The following is an 18714-nucleotide window of genomic DNA, read 5'->3' as shown; positions in this document are numbered from 1 at the left end:
CCATACTCCTAATCTCTACACTATGCTGCTGTAAGCAGCAAATGGTGTTGCCAGGTCTGGTAGAAGATGCCCAGGTCCCACTAGGTTTCTTATAGGTTCAGCCTTATTCACGCCCACCCCAGCAGGGTTCTGCTCTGCTGGGAAAGATTTTCTTAAGGCTCACTCTCAGGGTCCTGTCATCTTGACCAAATGCAATGCTCACCTTTGCCCAATGGGTTCCTGTCATAGGCCCCCAATTCCCTTCTGTGTGTCTCCTGACCACAGGCAGGCAAGATCTCTTCCTGGAGAACATGTTGAACTGGGAAGCACTTATGTGGCTTTGAACCAATGAAATTACCTTATAAGAATCAGAAAACTGAGAAACCAAGATCTTGCTGAGCCTCCTGCACTGCACCTTCCTCCACCCTGTCAACACACATGGATTCATCAGTTAATAAATGATGCAAAATTGTGGCCTCAGCCCCAAGTCGGGATGGCTTTTGAGCTGAGCTACCCAGAAATATTTTGACTCTTATTTAGCTTCTCAGGAGAGAAATGACTCAGTTAAGATTAGAACTCACCTCCTTAGATCAAAGGGCCAGGGGATAAAACCATGGCTATGGGCAAGGAGACAAGGAACACTGGGTCAAGCATCATCTGACTCTTGAGTTTGGCTCAGGTCACAATTTCATGGTTCATGAGATGGAGCCCCATGTCAGGCTGCTCCAGGCTGATGGCACAGAGCCTGCTTGGATTCTCTCTCTCTTCTCTCTGCCCCTCCTCCCGTACTGTCTCTCAAACATTTAAAAAAAAAAAAAAAAAGGCAAAGACTGGTAAACAACCAAAACACTAAAGAAACAAGGAAATAACCTAAATTCCATTTTAACCTAAATTCCATTATAGCCTATCTGAAAGCTAGAGAGTCATGCAGTCATTTCCATTTTTAAATATAAACATGGTGAGAGCTTGGAAATGTAGGAAAGTGAAGGAGCAAAGCAAAATTGAGTGTAGAGGGCAGTTCTTTTCAATTATCTCACTGTGGCAAAATATAAATACAAATTTTCAGTTTAGGACGTGGGGGCAACCTGGCTGTGCCATCTCTCACCCTACTGATCACCAAGGTTGATTCAGTTGACCTGCCTGGGTAGGCAGGTGTCCCCTTCCTCCATCACCACTCCATGTGTATCCCTCCCAAAGCTGTGCACCCAAAGAAGACAACCTTCCCTGATGGAAGAGGACCATTCTCCGTCAAGGGTATAGGAGTAGCCACACTCACTAGAACCTTCAAACAAGTTTTCAAGGTCCATTTGCACGAAAACATAAGGTAGTCAAGCTTCCAAAACTCCAGACACAGCCAAATGAAGCACTCCATGTGGCAGTCTGCCTTTCTTTAGGAAAAAAAAAATCATTTTAACCACTTTTAGGTTGGCAATACACTGGCGTTAAGTACATTCCCAATCTGGTGCAACCATCACCACTATTTCCAGAAGTCTTTCATCAGCCCAGACATTGCATACTCATTGAACAATGTAACTCCCCATTTCCTCCATACTCAGACCCTGGTATGCTGTATTTTACGATCTTTACGAATTGCCTGTTTCAGGTACTTTACATAATTGGAATCCTGTATCTGTCTTGTTATGACTGGCTTATCTCATTCAGCGTATTTCAAGTCTCCTCCATGTTGTAGTCTATACCAGAATTTTGTTCCTTTTATGGCTGAATAACATGAATATATGTTTTATCTTTTCATCTGTGCTTTAAGTATATTCTATGCCCCAAGTGGCACTTGAACCCTTGACCCCAAGATTGAGTCACATGCTCTGCCAAGCCAGCCAGGTACCCCATCCATTCATCTGTTGACGAATACTTGGGTTGTTTCCATCTTTGGGTTCATGCAAATAATGCTCCTAGGAATATTGTTGTACAGATTATCTTTAAGTCCCTGCTCATACCTCGGAGTGGAATTGTTGGGACATATGTTTGCGGAACCACCAAGCTGTTTTCCACAGTGGCTGCAACGTTATACATTCATTCCTACCAGACATGCACAAGGGCTCCATTTTCTTCATGTCCTCACCAAACCTTATTTTGTCTTTGTAATAATTATCCTAATGGGTGTGGAGTGGTATCTTACTCTGGCTTTCATTTTCATGTACCTAATGATTGGGGATGTTGAGCATCTTTTCACATGCTTATCGGACATTTGTGTACTTTCTCTGCAGAGATGTGTATTTAAGTCCTTTGCCCATTTTTGAATTAAGTTTACATTGTTCAATTGTAGGACATCTGTGCTCTGGATACTAATCCCTTATCAGATGTATGATTTGCAAATATTTCCCTTCATTCCATGGGTTGTCTTTTCACTTTCAATTGTCCTTTGATGCACAAGGAGTTCATTTTGATTAAGACCAATTTATTTTGTTGCTTGTGGTTTTGTGGTCATTATCTAAGAGTTCATTGCCAAACCCCATGTCATGAAGGTTTTCCCTTAGGTTTTCTTCTAAGAGTTTTATAGTTGTAGCTCTTGAGTTTGTTTTCAACTCATTTTAATTTTTCTGTGTCCTACCCAGTTTTCCTACCATTTCTTCAAATTCATTGATCCTTTCTTCTGCCTGCTCACAGCTTGTTGAACCCCTCCAGTATTTCAGTTATTTGTACTTGGTATAGTTGCCATATGTTTCACATCTGTAAGCTATTAACCCCAAAATACAGTGGTATAAATTTGTTTTAAACAAGTGATATGCTCTTCTAAAGATATCAAGAGGGGTGTCTGGGTGGCCCAGTCAGTTAAGCATCCAACTCTTGACTTCAGATCAGGCCATGACCTCAATGTTTGTGAGTTCAAGCCCCGCGTGGGGCTCCACACTGACAGCACAGAGCCTGCTTGGGACTCTCGCTCTCCCTCTCTCTTTCTCAAAATAAATAAACTTATCCTCTCATTTAAAAAAAATATATATCAAAAAATATTTACTACCACTCTTCACTCCTTCCTAAACATCTACATTTCTATCTGGTTATCATTTCTTCTCAGCCTGAAGAACTTTCTTCAGCATTCTCTGTTGTGAAATCTCGTAACTAATTCTTCATTCTCTTTTACCTGAAAATGTCTTTATTTCACTTTCATTCTTAAGGATGTTTTCACTGTAGAATTCTGGATTGGCTGTTTTTCTTAGAACACTGTGTTCCGTGGTCTTCTGGCTTCTGTTGTTTCTAATGGAAAGTCAATTGTTTAAATTATTCCCTTGTATATAATTTGTCTATTTGTTAAGTATGTATGCTATTTCCAGTATTTTTATTTTCAGCAGTTTCACTATAATGTGCCTGTTTTCTTTGTATTTATTTTGCTTAATTTTCCCTGGGTTTCTTGAATTGCAAATCTACCTTCTACAAAATAGGAGCAAATTTTAGTCATTATTTCATTTTTCTCCATTCTGTTTTGCTTTCTTCTCTCCTTCTAGAACTATACTTACATGTATGCTAGCCCTTTTCATATGATCTCACAAGTGCTCTAAAAGCCATGCTCATTTTTTAAAATATTTTTTCTCTCCTTCAGATTGAATAATTTCTATTGAGCTAACTTCAAATTCACTGATCCTTCCATCATTTTCATTTCTTATTCTCCTGTTAAGCCCATCCAGTGAATCTTTATTTCAAATCTACTTTTCAGTTCCAAATGCCCATTTGGTTCTTCATTATAGTTGCAGTATCTGTAGGAATTTCTTCTTTTCATTGGTCACAAACATATTTCCCTTTCCTTCTTGAACATAATCATATCAGCTTTAAAATCCTTGTTTGCTATGGTAGGACAATAAAACTGCTAATTTACATATCTAGGTCATCTCAGGGATAATCTCCATTGGTTGTCTTGAGTATGGGTCACATTTTTCTGATTCTTCATATGCGGAGTTTTGGATTATATCCAAGTTTATTGTAAATGATTTGACTCTAGATTCTGTTATGCTCCTCTGAAGACTTAATTTTTATCAGTTACTTGGCTGAAATCATACTGTAAATTCTGTATCAGCAGTGGGTGGCAGCTGAAATGTCAGTGCAGTAAACAAAGAGATTTTTAGATGAGGAAATTATTTGGGCATATTTTTTAATGTTGACTTTGTTTCAAAAAGCACAACATGGCATAATCTGCATAACTATTCTATAAATTGCTCAGAGGAGTCATTTCAAAATGCCAACACTGTTGAGAAGTTTCCAGCCATCAAAAAACAAAGAACACAAGTTCCCAGCTGTCAAAATTAATTCTTACTGAGTTTTCAATCTCTCCTAGAGAGAAGATTGGGCAGCACAAATGCTATTGTCCCCTCCTGCCTTCTTTTGGATTAAATGAATACTTTTTAGGATTACATTTTAGTTTATCCACAGATTTTTAGATATACCTCTTTGCATTATTTGCTTGTAGCACTTGCATTAAGTATTACCATATATCCTTAATCTTTCAAGGTCTTAGAGTTAATAGTATCAAGTAAAATGGAAGAAATTTGCATTCAAATGGCTCCATTTACCACGCCCTGGCTGCCTTTTATGCTATAGTAACCATATGTATGATGTACCTACATGTTATAAATCCCACAAAATTTTTGCCTTAAACACATTATGAGATTTTTTAAAGATCCTGAGAAAAATAAGTCTTATATTACCTTCATATTTACCATTTATAGCGTTCTTCCATTCCTTCATGCAGATCCATTGTGAATGTCAGCTGTTCTTTCCTCTCTACAGTGCCACAGAAGATAAAACTTTTGGTGCTATTAACATTCACTTCATCACCCCAGAACTTTCAGGTATGGGTTCATGAACATAAATGCAATAAACAAAACTCTAGCAAATCAAATCTAAAAATATTTTTATAAAAATATGTAACAACTGGAGTTTATCCCAGGAGTGAAGGACTGGTTTAACATTCAAAGAGCAATCAATATAATTCATTATATTAACAAACTAGAAAAGAAAACCCACACGATCACCTAAACAGATGCAGAGAAGGCATGTGACAAACCCAACTTACATTCTTAATAAGCTATCAAGTTTAGTAGGTTGTAAACTCAACCTACTAAAGAGCACCTATGAAAAACTTAGAACATTGTACTTAATGGTGAAACACTGAATGCTTTCTAGGAACAATACAAGGATGTCTACTCTTACCACTTCCATTCAGCATGGTACTGGAGGTTCCAGCCAGTGCAATGAGGCAAAATAAACAGTCTCCAGACCGGAGCAAAAAATAAGTGAAAACTTTATATTCACGGACAATATGATTATCTATGAAAAAAGTCAGAGATCTTAAAAACAAAAACAAAAACCCTGCTAGAATAAGGGAGTTTTAGCAAGGTTACAGGATATATATCAATACACAAATATCAAATTTTATTTCTAAATAATGGCAATGAGCAATCAAAAATTGAATTTTCAAAGGCAGTCACTTACAAAAACATCCGTAATTATTAAATATTTAGAGATGAACCTGACAAAAGAAGTGCAAAGTCCTACACTCTGAACAGTACAAAATATTGTTGAAGTTAAAGAATGCCTAAACTATTAGATATACCTTGCTCACGGATCAGAAGACTCAGTATTATTAGAAAAGACACTTCACCAAAGATATACAGATGGCAAATGAGCACATAAAAAGATGCTCAACTTCGTTAGTTATTAGGAAAATTTTAAACACACACACACAAAGATGCCACTACACACCCATAAGAATGGAAAAGTTAAAGACTGACAATACCAAGTTCTGGAAAGAATGTGGAAAACAGTTTTCAGACACTGCTGGTGGAAATGTAAAATGGTATAATCACTTTATAAAACAGTTTGAGTTTCTTAAAAAGCTAAATATACACCTACCATGCCATCCAACCATTCCACTCCTACTTACCCACAAAAAGGGAAATATATGCCCACATAAAGACTTGTACACAAACATTCACAGCAGCTTTATTTGTAACAAAAACTGGGAATAACCAAATTGTCCATGAATAGGTGAATAAACAAATTGTGGTATATAACAATGGAATGCTTCTCGGCAATAAAAGGAATGAACTGATGCATGCAACACGGATGAATCTCAAAACAATTATGCTGAACTGAAGAAGCCAGACACTCCCTCTAAAAAGAAAAGAGAGTACATACTATAGGATTCAATTTATACAAAATTCTAAAAAACACAAACTAATGTAACAGAAAGCAGGTTAGTGGTTGATTGGGAATAGAGGCAAGGAAATTACAAAGTAACAACAGACACTTGTAAAGGTGAAGGCTATACTGACTATCTTGATTATGATGATGGTTTTACAGGGGCAAACATATGCCAAAGCTTTAAACTGTAGTTTAGTATATGCACTTTATGTCAATTATACCTCAATAAAGCTGGAGCTTTTTTTACTTAAAAAGTTGTATCTTTCAGAAATTTTCTGAAGATAGGCAAGTACACATACAGCATATTCTTCATTTTACACACAAGATTATACAGGTTAGGGATCTTCCTTTTCTCAGTTAACATATGCAGACATCAGACATCTTTCTGTATTAGAAGAAATGGTTTATCTTTAAAAAAAAAAAAACATGGTGCACATAGTAAGGATATACCATGATTGATGGGCATTTAGGTTATTTCTAATATGCTATTATAATGCTGAAATGAACATATTTTGCATATACTTGTGACCATACACACACAAGCAAAGGATGCAGGTGTTTAAAACTTTCATTTATACTGTCAGATAATCCTCTAAAAAAAAATCTCAGGGGGCACCTGGCTGGCTCAATCAGTAGAGCATGTGATTCTTTCAAGCCCCACTACTGGGTGTAGAGATTACTTAAAACTAAAATCTTAAAACAAACAAAAAAACTGTCTCAGAATCTACATCAAACTGTTGGAATTAATAAATTAATTTAACAAGGTCATGGACTATGAGATAGTATACAATAGTCAATATTAAGCAGCAACAATATGAAAATGAAAAAAATTAAATACTATTTACAATAACATAAAAAAAAAAAAACCTAGGAATAAGGCCACTAAAAGATATCAGACCTCTACAAAGAAAACTACAGAATTGGAAAAAAAAAATTTAATCTAAAGAAATGGAGGAATATACTCTGTTCATGAATCAAAAGACATAGTTGTGTAAGGATGTTAATTCTCTGAGCATATATTTATGGAATAAAATGCTTACCAAAATCACAACAGGTTTTGTTATTGCTGTTCTACTACTGAAATTGACAAGCCGATTCTAAAATATGTATGGAAATGCAAAGAGCCAAGAATAACCAATACAGTCTTGAAGAGCAAAAAACTGGAGGATTCATGTTACCAGATACTGAACATAAGTGTACTGGCACTAAGACAAATAGACCAACGCTGGCGCTTCTGAATATCCATACAGGAAAATATTACTTTTAACATCTCCCTATTACCATATACAAAACAAATTCTAGGCGATTCCAGATCTAGATGTGATAGGTCAAATCTTCTAGAAAAAACACATAAAAGATTAATGATCTTGAGGTTTGCAAACAGTTCTTAAATAAAACCTATAAAGCACTTACCTTAAAGGAAAATATGGATAAATTAGACTAAATTAAGATCCCGTTTGTCAAAAGACATCAATATAATGAAAAGGCAAGGCATAGAATGATAGAAGGTAACTGCAGTAACAACCCCAAAAACATACCCTATTCCTAAATATACAGATTTCTTACAAATCAATAAGAAAATGACAACCCAACAGAAAAACAGGCAAAAGAAGGTATTTAAGAAAAGAGGATATCCAAATGTCCAGTAAACAGATTTTAGTGCTCAGTCTCATTAGTCATCAGGAAAATGCCATTACAACCAGAATGACCACTACATATCCACCAGAAGACTACAACTAAAACCAGTGACCATACCAAATGCCACTGACCATGTGGAGCAACTAGGACTCTCACACTGCTGGTAGGACTGAAAACAGCACAACTACTTTGGAAAACTGTTTTTGCAGTATCTACCTACAAAAGCTGAACATACGTATTCCCCATAACCCAGAAAGTCCATTCTCAAGTATATATGCTACATTGATGCATACATGTAAATGCCAAAAGAGATGTACAATGTCCATAACATCACTAGTAACATCCCCAAATTGAAAATAATCCAATGTCCATCCATGAAATACATAACGGTATACTAATACAACAGAAAACACACTATTATTCAGGATATTACATTACTATTATTACATGGAGTAATCTCACAGAATGTTGAGAGGGGGAAAAATGCTATATGATTCCATTTACATCAAGTTCAAAAACAGGCAAAACCAAACAAAGGCTATGATCAAGACACTGGTTTCAGTTGGAGTAAGGGGGGAACTATATGACTGAGAAGGGGGCATGAGGGAGTCTTCTAGGATGCTGGTTTTGTTCTATTTCTTGATGCGAGTAATGGTTAAACAGTGTATTCCCTTTGTGGAAATTCATTAAGCTGTAGGCTTTTGATCTATTTTCTTTATACTTGAATATGAAATTTGCTTTAAAAGAATGCCGACAGTATAGGAGAATGTTTCTCTACATACAATTTACATATAGATTATTCCAGAAATCTAATCATCTTTGCCAATTATAATCTTTACCAAAGGAAAATTAGCATCTCTTAAATGTTTTGACTAACATTTTATTTTTTTTTTTTTTTAAATTTTTTTTTTCAACGTTTATTTATTTTTGGGACAGAGAGAGACAGAGCATAAACGGGGGAGGGGCAGAGAGAGAGGGAAACACAGAATTGGAAACAGGCTCCAGGCTCTGAGCCATCAGCCCAGAGCCCGATGCGGGGCTCGAACTCACGGACCGCGAGATCGTGACCTGGCTGAAGTCGGACGCTTAACCGACTGCGCCACCCAGGCGCCCCTTGACTAACATTTTAAAGAGGAACAAGGTGGGGGTGGGGGGGAGGGATGCTCTTAAAGTTGTTTCTTCCTAGAATTCCATCAAAAGCAAATTCTGAGGGGGCTCAGCAGTTGTGAAGACCTGTTATCAAGGCTACAAATGTGCTATTAATGGGAAGGAAGACTTAGGTTCTGAAATAAGCCCTATCCCAAACCTGTAAGCACCAGAATTTTAAACAGCAAAAAAAAGGTCTTTGTGAAAGACCTAGAAACAAGCAATATAGGGTGGAAGCAGGACTGCCAAGAGTTTCAACACAACTGGAAGCATGGTCAATGGCAGCTTTAGAAGAAAGTAGCCCCCGAACAGGATTCATACTGCCTGGGTTGTGCAAGTACACATTACTTCAATTATGAAAGAAAGTAAATGTCCAAAGAGCAAGGCACTTTTTAAGAGTAACAGTTTTCAGCCCTCCCTTATACATAGCAGGCCTGTACCTACAACCTGGCACAGTCAGCTGATCATACAAGAGTACCAACCCAGGGTCTTCCCTAAAGTAGTAACTGAGACAGCACAGGGCTCACCTCTTCATGTATTACAGCTTTTGAAAGGCGTTTATCAACTGAAAAACAAATGATCTCAGAAAGGTTAAAATGTATTTTTTAAATGATCACTGTAAAATAGAGAAAACACAGTATTTCAATAAAACATTAAGATTTTGATAAAGAGCAAAAAGATAGAATGGCTTAATGGTTAAGAACACAGCCTCTGTAGTCATACAGACCTAACTATTAATCCTGTTTGAATACAGTTAGCTGTGTGGCTTTGGGCAAGTTCAACTTTTCCCTGGTTTACTATTTGCAAAATGCAGGTGACAACTCACCAAACTATTATTTATGTGCTAGATCACAGACACTGTTTAATAATGAGCACAGTGCCTACATACGGCCAATACTAAATACTAACCGCATATTATGTACCAACTACAAGATTAGTACCTCAAATGACATATATATAGCAAGACAGGGTTAATAATTACCATTTCCCAAACAAAGCAAGATTCACCTTTAAAATGCCATTTTTCAGGGTGCCTGGGTGGCTTAGTTGGTTAAGCACCCGACTTCAGCTCAGGTCATGATCTCACAGTTCAGGAGTTCAAGTCCCACAATGGGCTCTTGCTGTCAGCTCAGAGTCTACAGCCTGCTTCAGATTCTGTGTCTCCTCTCTGCCCCTCCCCAGCTCATGCTCCTCCTTTCTCTCTCCCTCTCTCTCCAAAATAAAAAATAAACGAAATGCCATTTTTCAGCATGCTCCAGCTCCTACAGTCCTACAATCATTAGTATAGCAGCCAATTTGGGGTCTTCCTTATTAATAGCTCTCAAAGTGGCATTTGTCTGAGGCAGAAGCCAAGTTAGATGTTTTTACATTTATTCCATCACCTTCCCCTTACTATGATCTGACTTAAAGTTCATGCTTATCTTCCTAGAAGCAAAATATAACTCTGGAGGATTTGCTTTTCTGGCCATCGGTTCCAGAATCCAAGCATAGATACATTCATTGGTGCTCCCAACATTTTAAAAAAGCTTTGGGTTTAAAACATCTTTTTCAAACCCAAGCATGGATATAGACACATATTAAAAAAAAAACAACACACACACACACACACACACTTTGGGTTTAAAACATCTTTTTTCAAAGCAAAGCACTAAGAATTATAATTGAAACAAATTGCACTCGAATTGTAATGGTAACTCAAGTTTCTCTTGAAACCAATTGATCCTCAGAGCATTCAACCAAGAGCTGAAACAACTCCACCTTTCCAGACCACAGATAGAAGTGGAAGCGATACTGTCCTTACAAGGGCTGTCCCCTTTCTGCAGTCTTCCCTGTCTTCCAACTTCTGACAGAGATCCAAAGACCTGTACCCATCACCACAATCCTTCCCAAGTGCCTTCATTGGTTTTTCTCTCCATATCAAGATCACCACATTCTTGAGCATGCTCCTGGCATCCTGAGTTTGTGGACTACATTATATAAAGAAGTCCATCCACAGAACCAACTAGAGAACCTTTTAACTAAACAAACGCATGTGATGACTGATCTAAGTTGACAAACATCACCTCCACAAGCCATGCCATGTTGTAAATTACCTATGTGTTTGACTCAAATCCAGGCATTTGTGCATTCGTGTTTAGTATGGGAACAGACTACAAAATGCTGAATGCCATTATCTTTAACAATGTGTAATAGAAGGGTGCCTGGGTGGTTCAGTCGGTTAAGCATCCAACTTCAGCTCAGGTCATGATCTCACAGTTCGTGAGTTTGAGCCCTGCGTCAGGTTCTGTGCTGACAGAGCCTGGAGCCTGCTTCAGATTGTCTCCCTCTCTCTCTCTAAAGAAGAAACATTAAAAAACTTTTTTTAAAAATGTGTAATACAATTTTATGAATTCCTTCAAGTTTTGATCTAGATGCAGCAGGCATTTGGCCACTTTGCCGCTGGAAAAAAACAAAAAAATCAACCTGAAAATCTCTTGGACGTAACCCCAAATGTCTCCAACTATCTAATGGAGGAGCATTAACACAAAAATCTTAATTACTTATTCTAATTATGGGCATACACATATATTTTCATAAGATAAAAACTACTAAGACACATTACTATTCTGTTAATTTCCTAAGTCTTCTCTACCGAGAAGCCAGGATATATACACTTGTGGTGTCAACACCTCATTTAGTAGCAACAAATCAAGTGTGATGATGGAGCGGATATTCTTATACTGCTGATAGGGAAGAGGGGGGCTATAAAGTGGCACGACCCCTTTGGAGGGAAATGGACAATATTTACCAGTAGAAAAGTTAATGTTCTCGGACACAGGAAACCTAGAAATGTATCATACAAATACACATGCAAATATTTAAGTGCAGTTACAAGGATATTTAATGCAGCACCATTCATAATAGCAATGCTGGAAACAATCTGAATGTCCAAAGGGAGTCAACTAGTTAAGAAAAGATCAGGAGTACATCCATGTTACACTGTCATTCAAATTAAATCTAAACGCGGAATACAGAATGATCTGTATTAGCTAAATACCTATACACTCTGTATAGACTATTTTTTGAAAAAAACTACTTAACACTGTCTCTAGTAAGGGGAACGGCTACAGACTTCTACCACGTGTACATGCACTACTGAGAATGAAAATATTCTTTTCTGCTTCTGCCACTGACCTTTGGAGTGGTAGTGGGGGCTAAGGTAATTTTACTTCAGACGAAGTAAGGAGGATTATTTGGACACATTCAGCCTTATTTAGTTGTATAACCCAAAATTCCATGCTAGAAAATGATCCATAATTATACCTTAAGTATGAATTTGTACTTTTATGATTAAAATAAATACCGTGTTGCTACCTGGTTGAGAGGACAGTAATGAAGTGACTTGGTGTTTCTTAGTGTTCTTCACAACCAGGTTACAAGTAAAAAAAATTTTTTTTTCTAAAAATACACATCATCTTTGGGGAAACAGACAAGTGATTTACGAAGAAAAGGGAGGGGAGATCTTTCCACATTCAGGAAAACAATACTGTCAATGTGTTTGGACTAGAGATTTTATTTTAGAAAGATAAAGGATGGAGGCGCAATAATATTTGGCATTTTTAATTTAGGTTTGTTTTATTTAAGTTTAATGTTAATTCCATGCTGTGTTTCAGTAAGAACAATACAGATTCTGTATCTGTGGCTCCAGTCAGATATCCAGTAGTACAAATTAGCTTCAAGTTACACATACTGAACAAAAGAGGTTGAGCGAGCGAAGTAGGGAAGGGGGGGCCCAGGGGGGAGAGGGAAGGAGAAGAAACAAAGAATTGAACACGCATGCAGGCTTTTCCATACCACCTTCAATGCTAACCTGCTTTAGAGGGAGAGTAAAAGTAGGCAAGAATGAGCAGCCACGGATTGTTGAACTGTTACCAGCACCATGCTTTTCAGCAACATTTCAGCAGAGTTTGAAACACTTTTTACAGCAAAACCATCACAACTCTCCGAACAACTTTTAACCACCTCAAGCTAACACCCAATTAATTTTAAACATTGGTATAAAATTCAATTTAAACAATTAGAAAAAGGAAAAATAATACCACAATGCCTCATAGTGTGATTAACCTCTCTCTTAGATGCTCGCGTCACCTAGAAGTCTAATAGCTTTCAAATATCATTTCCATTTCTAATGGTGATCTTGCCCCACCTGGCAGGAGACAATACAGTAATGCTGAAAAAGCCTCTATGCAGTCCTGTTAGTGTCTTAAAGAACCTAAAAGCTGGGACCAGTAAAATCCACAGAAATTCACTCTTGCCTTTAAGAACTTTTGAAAACGGTTTAAAAAAAAAAAAAAAAAACCAACAGGGCAGGAACCTAAATTCTGAGACCAAATGTAAAAGTCAGATTTGGTGGTTCTCAGTGACAATGGGGGAATTTCCAATGGGGGTGGGATGGGAAGGAATGGGGTGGTCAGAGATGGTTTCTCTTGTTGGCTTTTATGTCTCACTGATTTTCATCTTCCACATCCTGCAGCGCTTCTTTATTCTGCTCTTCACCTACAAAGAAGAATGAGTTAATTATTGCATACTGACTAGTCAGGCTGTTGTGGTCACAAACAAAGGCATCATTCCAAGCATAAAGACTCCTTATATTTGCTACAATTGGTATTAACCACAGACAGGCAAAGGACTTCTACCACCCTTAACACCTGAGACGCCTAAGCCAAGAGGTGCTGCTGGACCATGGTCCTGAATGGTAAACAGGATGAAAAAACTGATGCGCACAGTAAAACTAGTTTTATGCTAAAATAAGCTCTTGAAAGTAGACAGCCAAGGTAACCATAACTATTAAATGATTTTCAAGCTTTCATGTATATCTTGGGTCAAAATACTCTTTCTCAATAACCTCACCTCTTCAAGAGACTCAACAGTACTTTATAGTTGTTGGTTTTTTTGTTTTTTGTTTTGTAAAATCTACCCACAAGCTCCATGAGAAATGCTTCAATAAAGAGAACTGAGCAGTAAAATGCTCCAAAGGAGGTCTATAGTTTTAGAGGGAGAGTTTTGCTTTTTAAGGTTTCTTACATTTTGTATCTTAGCCAGTCACACCAAACCATAAACCAAATTCCTTACTCCAAAGTGAAACAGCATGCTCAAAGTAAACCAGACCACTGAGGTTATTAAAGAAGGGCATTTGGACCAGTTCTCTCATGCCATTTTTCTTTTCCCTTAAAACATGATGATCGGCCTCGGGAGTTTCAACTGCACTATGACATGCAATAAAAAGCCAGCCTATTCACTGGAGAATCATCTACCTATTAATAAGCATTAAATAAGTCACAGCCATACTAAAGAGAACATGCAAGTTTTTGCTAAAATAAAATAATAATAATAAAACAGGTAAAAGTTACATTCTTTTGTGCTTTAACAAACCACTACAATTCCTATGTAGTTACTAGTTTGAATCAAATTTCAACAGGAAAAAATAAATACCAATTAACTAATCCAATAATCATTCCAGTTCAGACAATCCATCCATTCCCATTGCTTGCTAAATTAATCAGGATGGATAAACGACACTAAGACCGGCTGACTACCGACATGAAGCATTTACCCTAAAGAGTGTTTTTAAACAGCCCTTGATATGATAAACAATAAATGCTGTCATGGCAACAAGGATTAGGTGAATGTAGTTTTAGAACATTTATAATTTTCTTCTCTAACAGAAATGTCTGATACTGATATGTGACTCTTAAAAAGTACTTAAGGTACACAAAGATTTTTGACTCATATATAGAAAATGGACATGCAAAGACAAAAAAACATTTACCGAGGAAAGAAATGATGGACCACCCAATCAATCGTTCCCAAAACAATGTATTCAAACTTAGAAATGATAGGAACATTCACGCTCATTTTTAACAGCAATACACTGCCAAAATATGGTTAACATACAACAACAGAACACACTCTAATTCACTTATAAGCAACCATTAGATTTGCCAAGAGTTCCAAGTAACTTTGGCATAGAATATTGTCAGATGAGTCACACCCAACCAGAGGTAGACAAGGGTAGCAGATCATAAATGTCTTAGAAGATTTCACATCCTAGAATGTAGAACAGGCAGTTTTGTAAGCAAAAGGATGGTAATATATGCAGGCATGATTAGTGAAGAACCAAAACTAAAAAGCAGAATTTGCTGTGCCATGATAATGACTTACAAAGTAGAGTTTTTAGGAAAGGAAGAGTTGGATTTTCCTTTAGGAATCTATATTGTAAGGAGAAAGGGAGGGAGAACAATCATATGAAAGCAACATTACAAGAAAAATAAACCAAGACAGCAGGACAAAAGAAAACATCAATGATTTAGGGGAATCAGATTTTGGTCTTTTTACTTTGTATAAACTTCATTCTACAAAGTTATCTGTTCCTTTTACCTTTAAAAGGATGAAATAATATCCTCTTAAAAGGTATACAGAAGAGGAAAAATGTTTCTTTGGGTATGTATTTCTTTGCCCATTGTTTCTTGATTTTGAGGGAAGACAGGAATAAGGCAGAGAACACACATTTTTTCTATAGACTTGTGTATGAAACGTCCTCTGAACACAGATTAAAAGGACTGAAATCACTTAATGAGAAAAAGTGGTGATCTGTTTACAAAGATGTTCCAACACAGAAGTTAACATATTCTGCAGTTAAAAAAGTATAAAAGCGTCTCAATAAAAGCTTGTGAAACACATACATTTCTTCCTTCATAAAAAAATTAAAAAGGAGAAAACTGATGGTCCGCTAATTCCAACATCCTGGAAAACTGCCAATTCCATGACTGCAATTCTGCATGGATTAAGTCACAAAACCAATTTAATAAAACATGTAATACTGTACCTTTTAGGAAAATGGCAAATAAATTACTAGTAACCACAACAATTTGTAAATTCAGGTAATTTGTTAATTTTACTAAAAATGTCACGAGACTAGAATTTTTTGCTGTTAAACTAGCAAGTTTAATCATTTCAAATACTGTCTTTAATGAAAATTAAATGAAATCTCTTAAATGAAAATTAGTCTGTCGCAACCAAATTTAATCAATTATTCAGTTTACAAAGTGGTAAGAATTGAAGCAACTGGATTTAACTAAGATTTACATAAACCTGTTCTAGGATTAAAGAGAAATCTATGCTGAAATGTAATAAAACATCTCTGTACAAAGAACCTTTGCAACTATGAAAAGTAAGTAGTTTCAAGAAAATATCTTATTGTAAAAAGTGATCTATTTCATAAAATGCTTGACAACCAAGGAAGAGAGTATCTTTGGTTTTATATAAAAACAGAATGGAAAAACATACTTTACTTTGATTTATCAATTACTGGTTATCAATGATAAAGAACAGTAGTACTAGAAAATATAAAGTTCAGGGGAGCTTGGATGGCTCAGTTGGTTAAGTATTCGACTCTTGGTTTTGGCTCAGGTCATGATCTCATGGTTTGTGGGTTCAAGTGTAGAGCCTGCTTGGGATTCTCTCTCTCCCCCTCTCCCCTGCTTGTGCTCTCTCTCCCTCTCTCAAAGTAATTAAAAAAAATTTTTTTAGAGAAAATATAAAACTTTGTTTCTGTTTAATTTTGTAATCTAGCAATGTTAGTTATAAAAGCTGGCATAAAATGTCTTTTAAAAAGCAATGTTTCAACCCAGGTCACCGATTGTTTGTTATTTTCACCCTCAGAAAAATGTCCCCAGAGGTATATACCTTACTTGGGTCAACACCGCTTACCAAACTCTCCACATGTTTCCTTTTATCCCCTCAATCAGATACTAGTCTTCTCTGAGCTGAGGGTGACTATGAAGAGTCCACAGCTGTTTGGCCATTCTTCTGAGTAGTTATTGTTTAGAATACAACAGAATTTTAAAGCTGGAAGGAACCTCAAGTCATTAGTTCAGAGATGGTAAATTGGTTTTGAGTCCCAAAGACTGGTAGCAGTTGCCTGAAGTGCTGTGTTAAAAAGTAATCTGTGGCACTGTCTGGCTTTGCTGGAAAAGTGTGCAAGCAGGTCACACCTGCCACACATCTCAAGCCAACCCTAGTCAAATATCTAAATATTTCATAGACCTAGTGAGCTTTAAAGCTGAGTCACCTAATTCTCGCTTTAGTACCTAAGGTAAGTCTAAAATCTCACTCTATCCTTCCATAGTAAGGACATTTAAAACGAAAACCCATTTTCATAGGCACTTTTAAAGAAATATAATGCTTCCAAAGACAGTACAGCATGCTGGTGTGACCAACAGACTACAGTTAGCCTCAAGCAATGCAACCTATATGTTTCATTTTGGTAATACACTCTTATAGGATCTGCAGTTGATATTGACAAACTTTCTTTTCCCCATACCACCACCAACTGTAAAGCTATCTCATAAAATGGTCATGTCACGCTTGTTTTTGCACCCTGTGCCCTCCTCCCCCTGACTCTTCAGTGATCTATCATGGATAAAATGGATTCTATGGAATAAGCACAACAAAATCTCCTTTAAAATCAACAATTATGACAAATTTTGGCATTTAGAATTTTAACCCCCTGGCCCAATCACAAAAGTAAGTTTTGTAAAATACTATTTATAACTGAAAACTAAAACCAGACATCTTAAATAAGGACTAATGGCAAGACAGGACATTCCATTTGCTCTAGAAAATCTTCTTTAGATAAAAGATTTCCACACAGAGAAGACGCTTCATAAATATTTACTGACACCATCCAGTTTTAACCTGAGGATACCAGTCGGCCAAAGTAGTGATCAGGACATTCAAATACAATTATCTTCGATCTCTAAAATTGAATCTGAGGAAGATAAAATGAACTGCTTCCTCCCTCAATCTTCCACAACAGTGAGAGAAGTTAGCGAACATTAGAGGCAAAATTTTTAAATCTTCGAATACAAAAAAAGATCCCCCCTTTTCCAAACAAGTCTTTTACATAATCATACAGCCCAAAACGGAAAACTGTACTTTTGAGATCGTTTGCTGTAAAGGCAATAATTAAAATTTGATACCTTGTGGACGACAGGCTGAGTCTAAATTGCAGCTTAATGTGAAAAAATGCCAAGGAATGTCTAAGAGTAAAAAGACCCAACAACTCAAAAAGATGCATTCATTAACTTCCAAGTTTCCTTACCATCACCCTGCATGTCTGAAGTCCATAGTGTCAGATTATCACGTAACAACTGCATGATAAGTGTAGAGTCCTTATAGCTTTCTTCACTCAGCGTATCCAGTTCTGCAATTGCATCATCAAAAGCTGCTTTTGCCAACCTAAAAGCATTTACATAAATGTATTACAAAAATAAGCCCAAAAACAGAATTAGAAATAACATGTTAGAAATCAATCTTTTTCTTTAGTTATCCCACAGTATGTAATAGTGACACTGAGTAACTTGGGTTTAAATACCAAAATAAAAGAAAAGCAAGTGTAACTGATAAAAATTAACTTTCTATTTAATTTTGTAATGTAGCAAATTTGGAGGCAGTAAAATTTTTGGAGAACTACTTATTCTTTTTTTTTTTTTTTTTTTAAACATACTCTCCCCTCAATGTGGGGCTCAAACTCATGACCCTGAGATCAAGAGTCATCTTCTCTACCAGCCGAGCCAACCACATGCCCCTGGAGCACTGCTTCTTACTATGCTTAACAAGCCTATCAGTAAACAGAATACACAAACCAAATTCTATCCTAAACCACCGCCAAAATACATGCAATACAAAGGTATTACCAAGTTCTAGTCAACAACCCACTTAGACAGTATCTCAGTTTAATTTCAATAGAATTTAATG

At 36.6% G+C, this 18714-nt stretch overlaps 1 protein-coding gene across 3 annotated transcripts in view; it reads right to left on the bottom strand.

The window, feature by feature from the left end:
* Positions 1–12500: 12500 nt before the first annotated feature.
* The window catches only part of YWHAE (tyrosine 3-monooxygenase/tryptophan 5-monooxygenase activation protein epsilon), a 54069-nt gene continuing 47855 nt past the window's right edge, over positions 12501–18714 (bottom strand). For 2 of the 3 annotated variants that reach the window (XM_030294872.1, XM_030294873.1), the window contains exons 5-6: positions 18059–18195; positions 12501–13452 (exon numbers count right to left, since the gene is read on the bottom strand). In XM_030294872.1, the coding sequence (XP_030150732.1) occupies positions 13400–13452; positions 18059–18195 (190 nt within the window). In that variant the 3' untranslated portion in view covers positions 12501–13399. Of the gene's footprint in view, positions 13453–15117; positions 15165–18058; positions 18196–18714 lie in introns of all 3 variants that reach the window. The other variant, XM_030294874.1, reaches the window with a different exon arrangement.

The sequence above is a fragment of the Lynx canadensis genome, chromosome E1, assembly GCF_007474595.2.
Source record: "Lynx canadensis isolate LIC74 chromosome E1, mLynCan4.pri.v2, whole genome shotgun sequence".
Taxonomy (NCBI): domain Eukaryota; kingdom Metazoa; phylum Chordata; class Mammalia; order Carnivora; family Felidae; genus Lynx; species Lynx canadensis.
The sequence above is the reverse complement of the archived record's forward strand: the minus strand, read 5'-3'. Positions and strand labels throughout refer to the sequence as shown.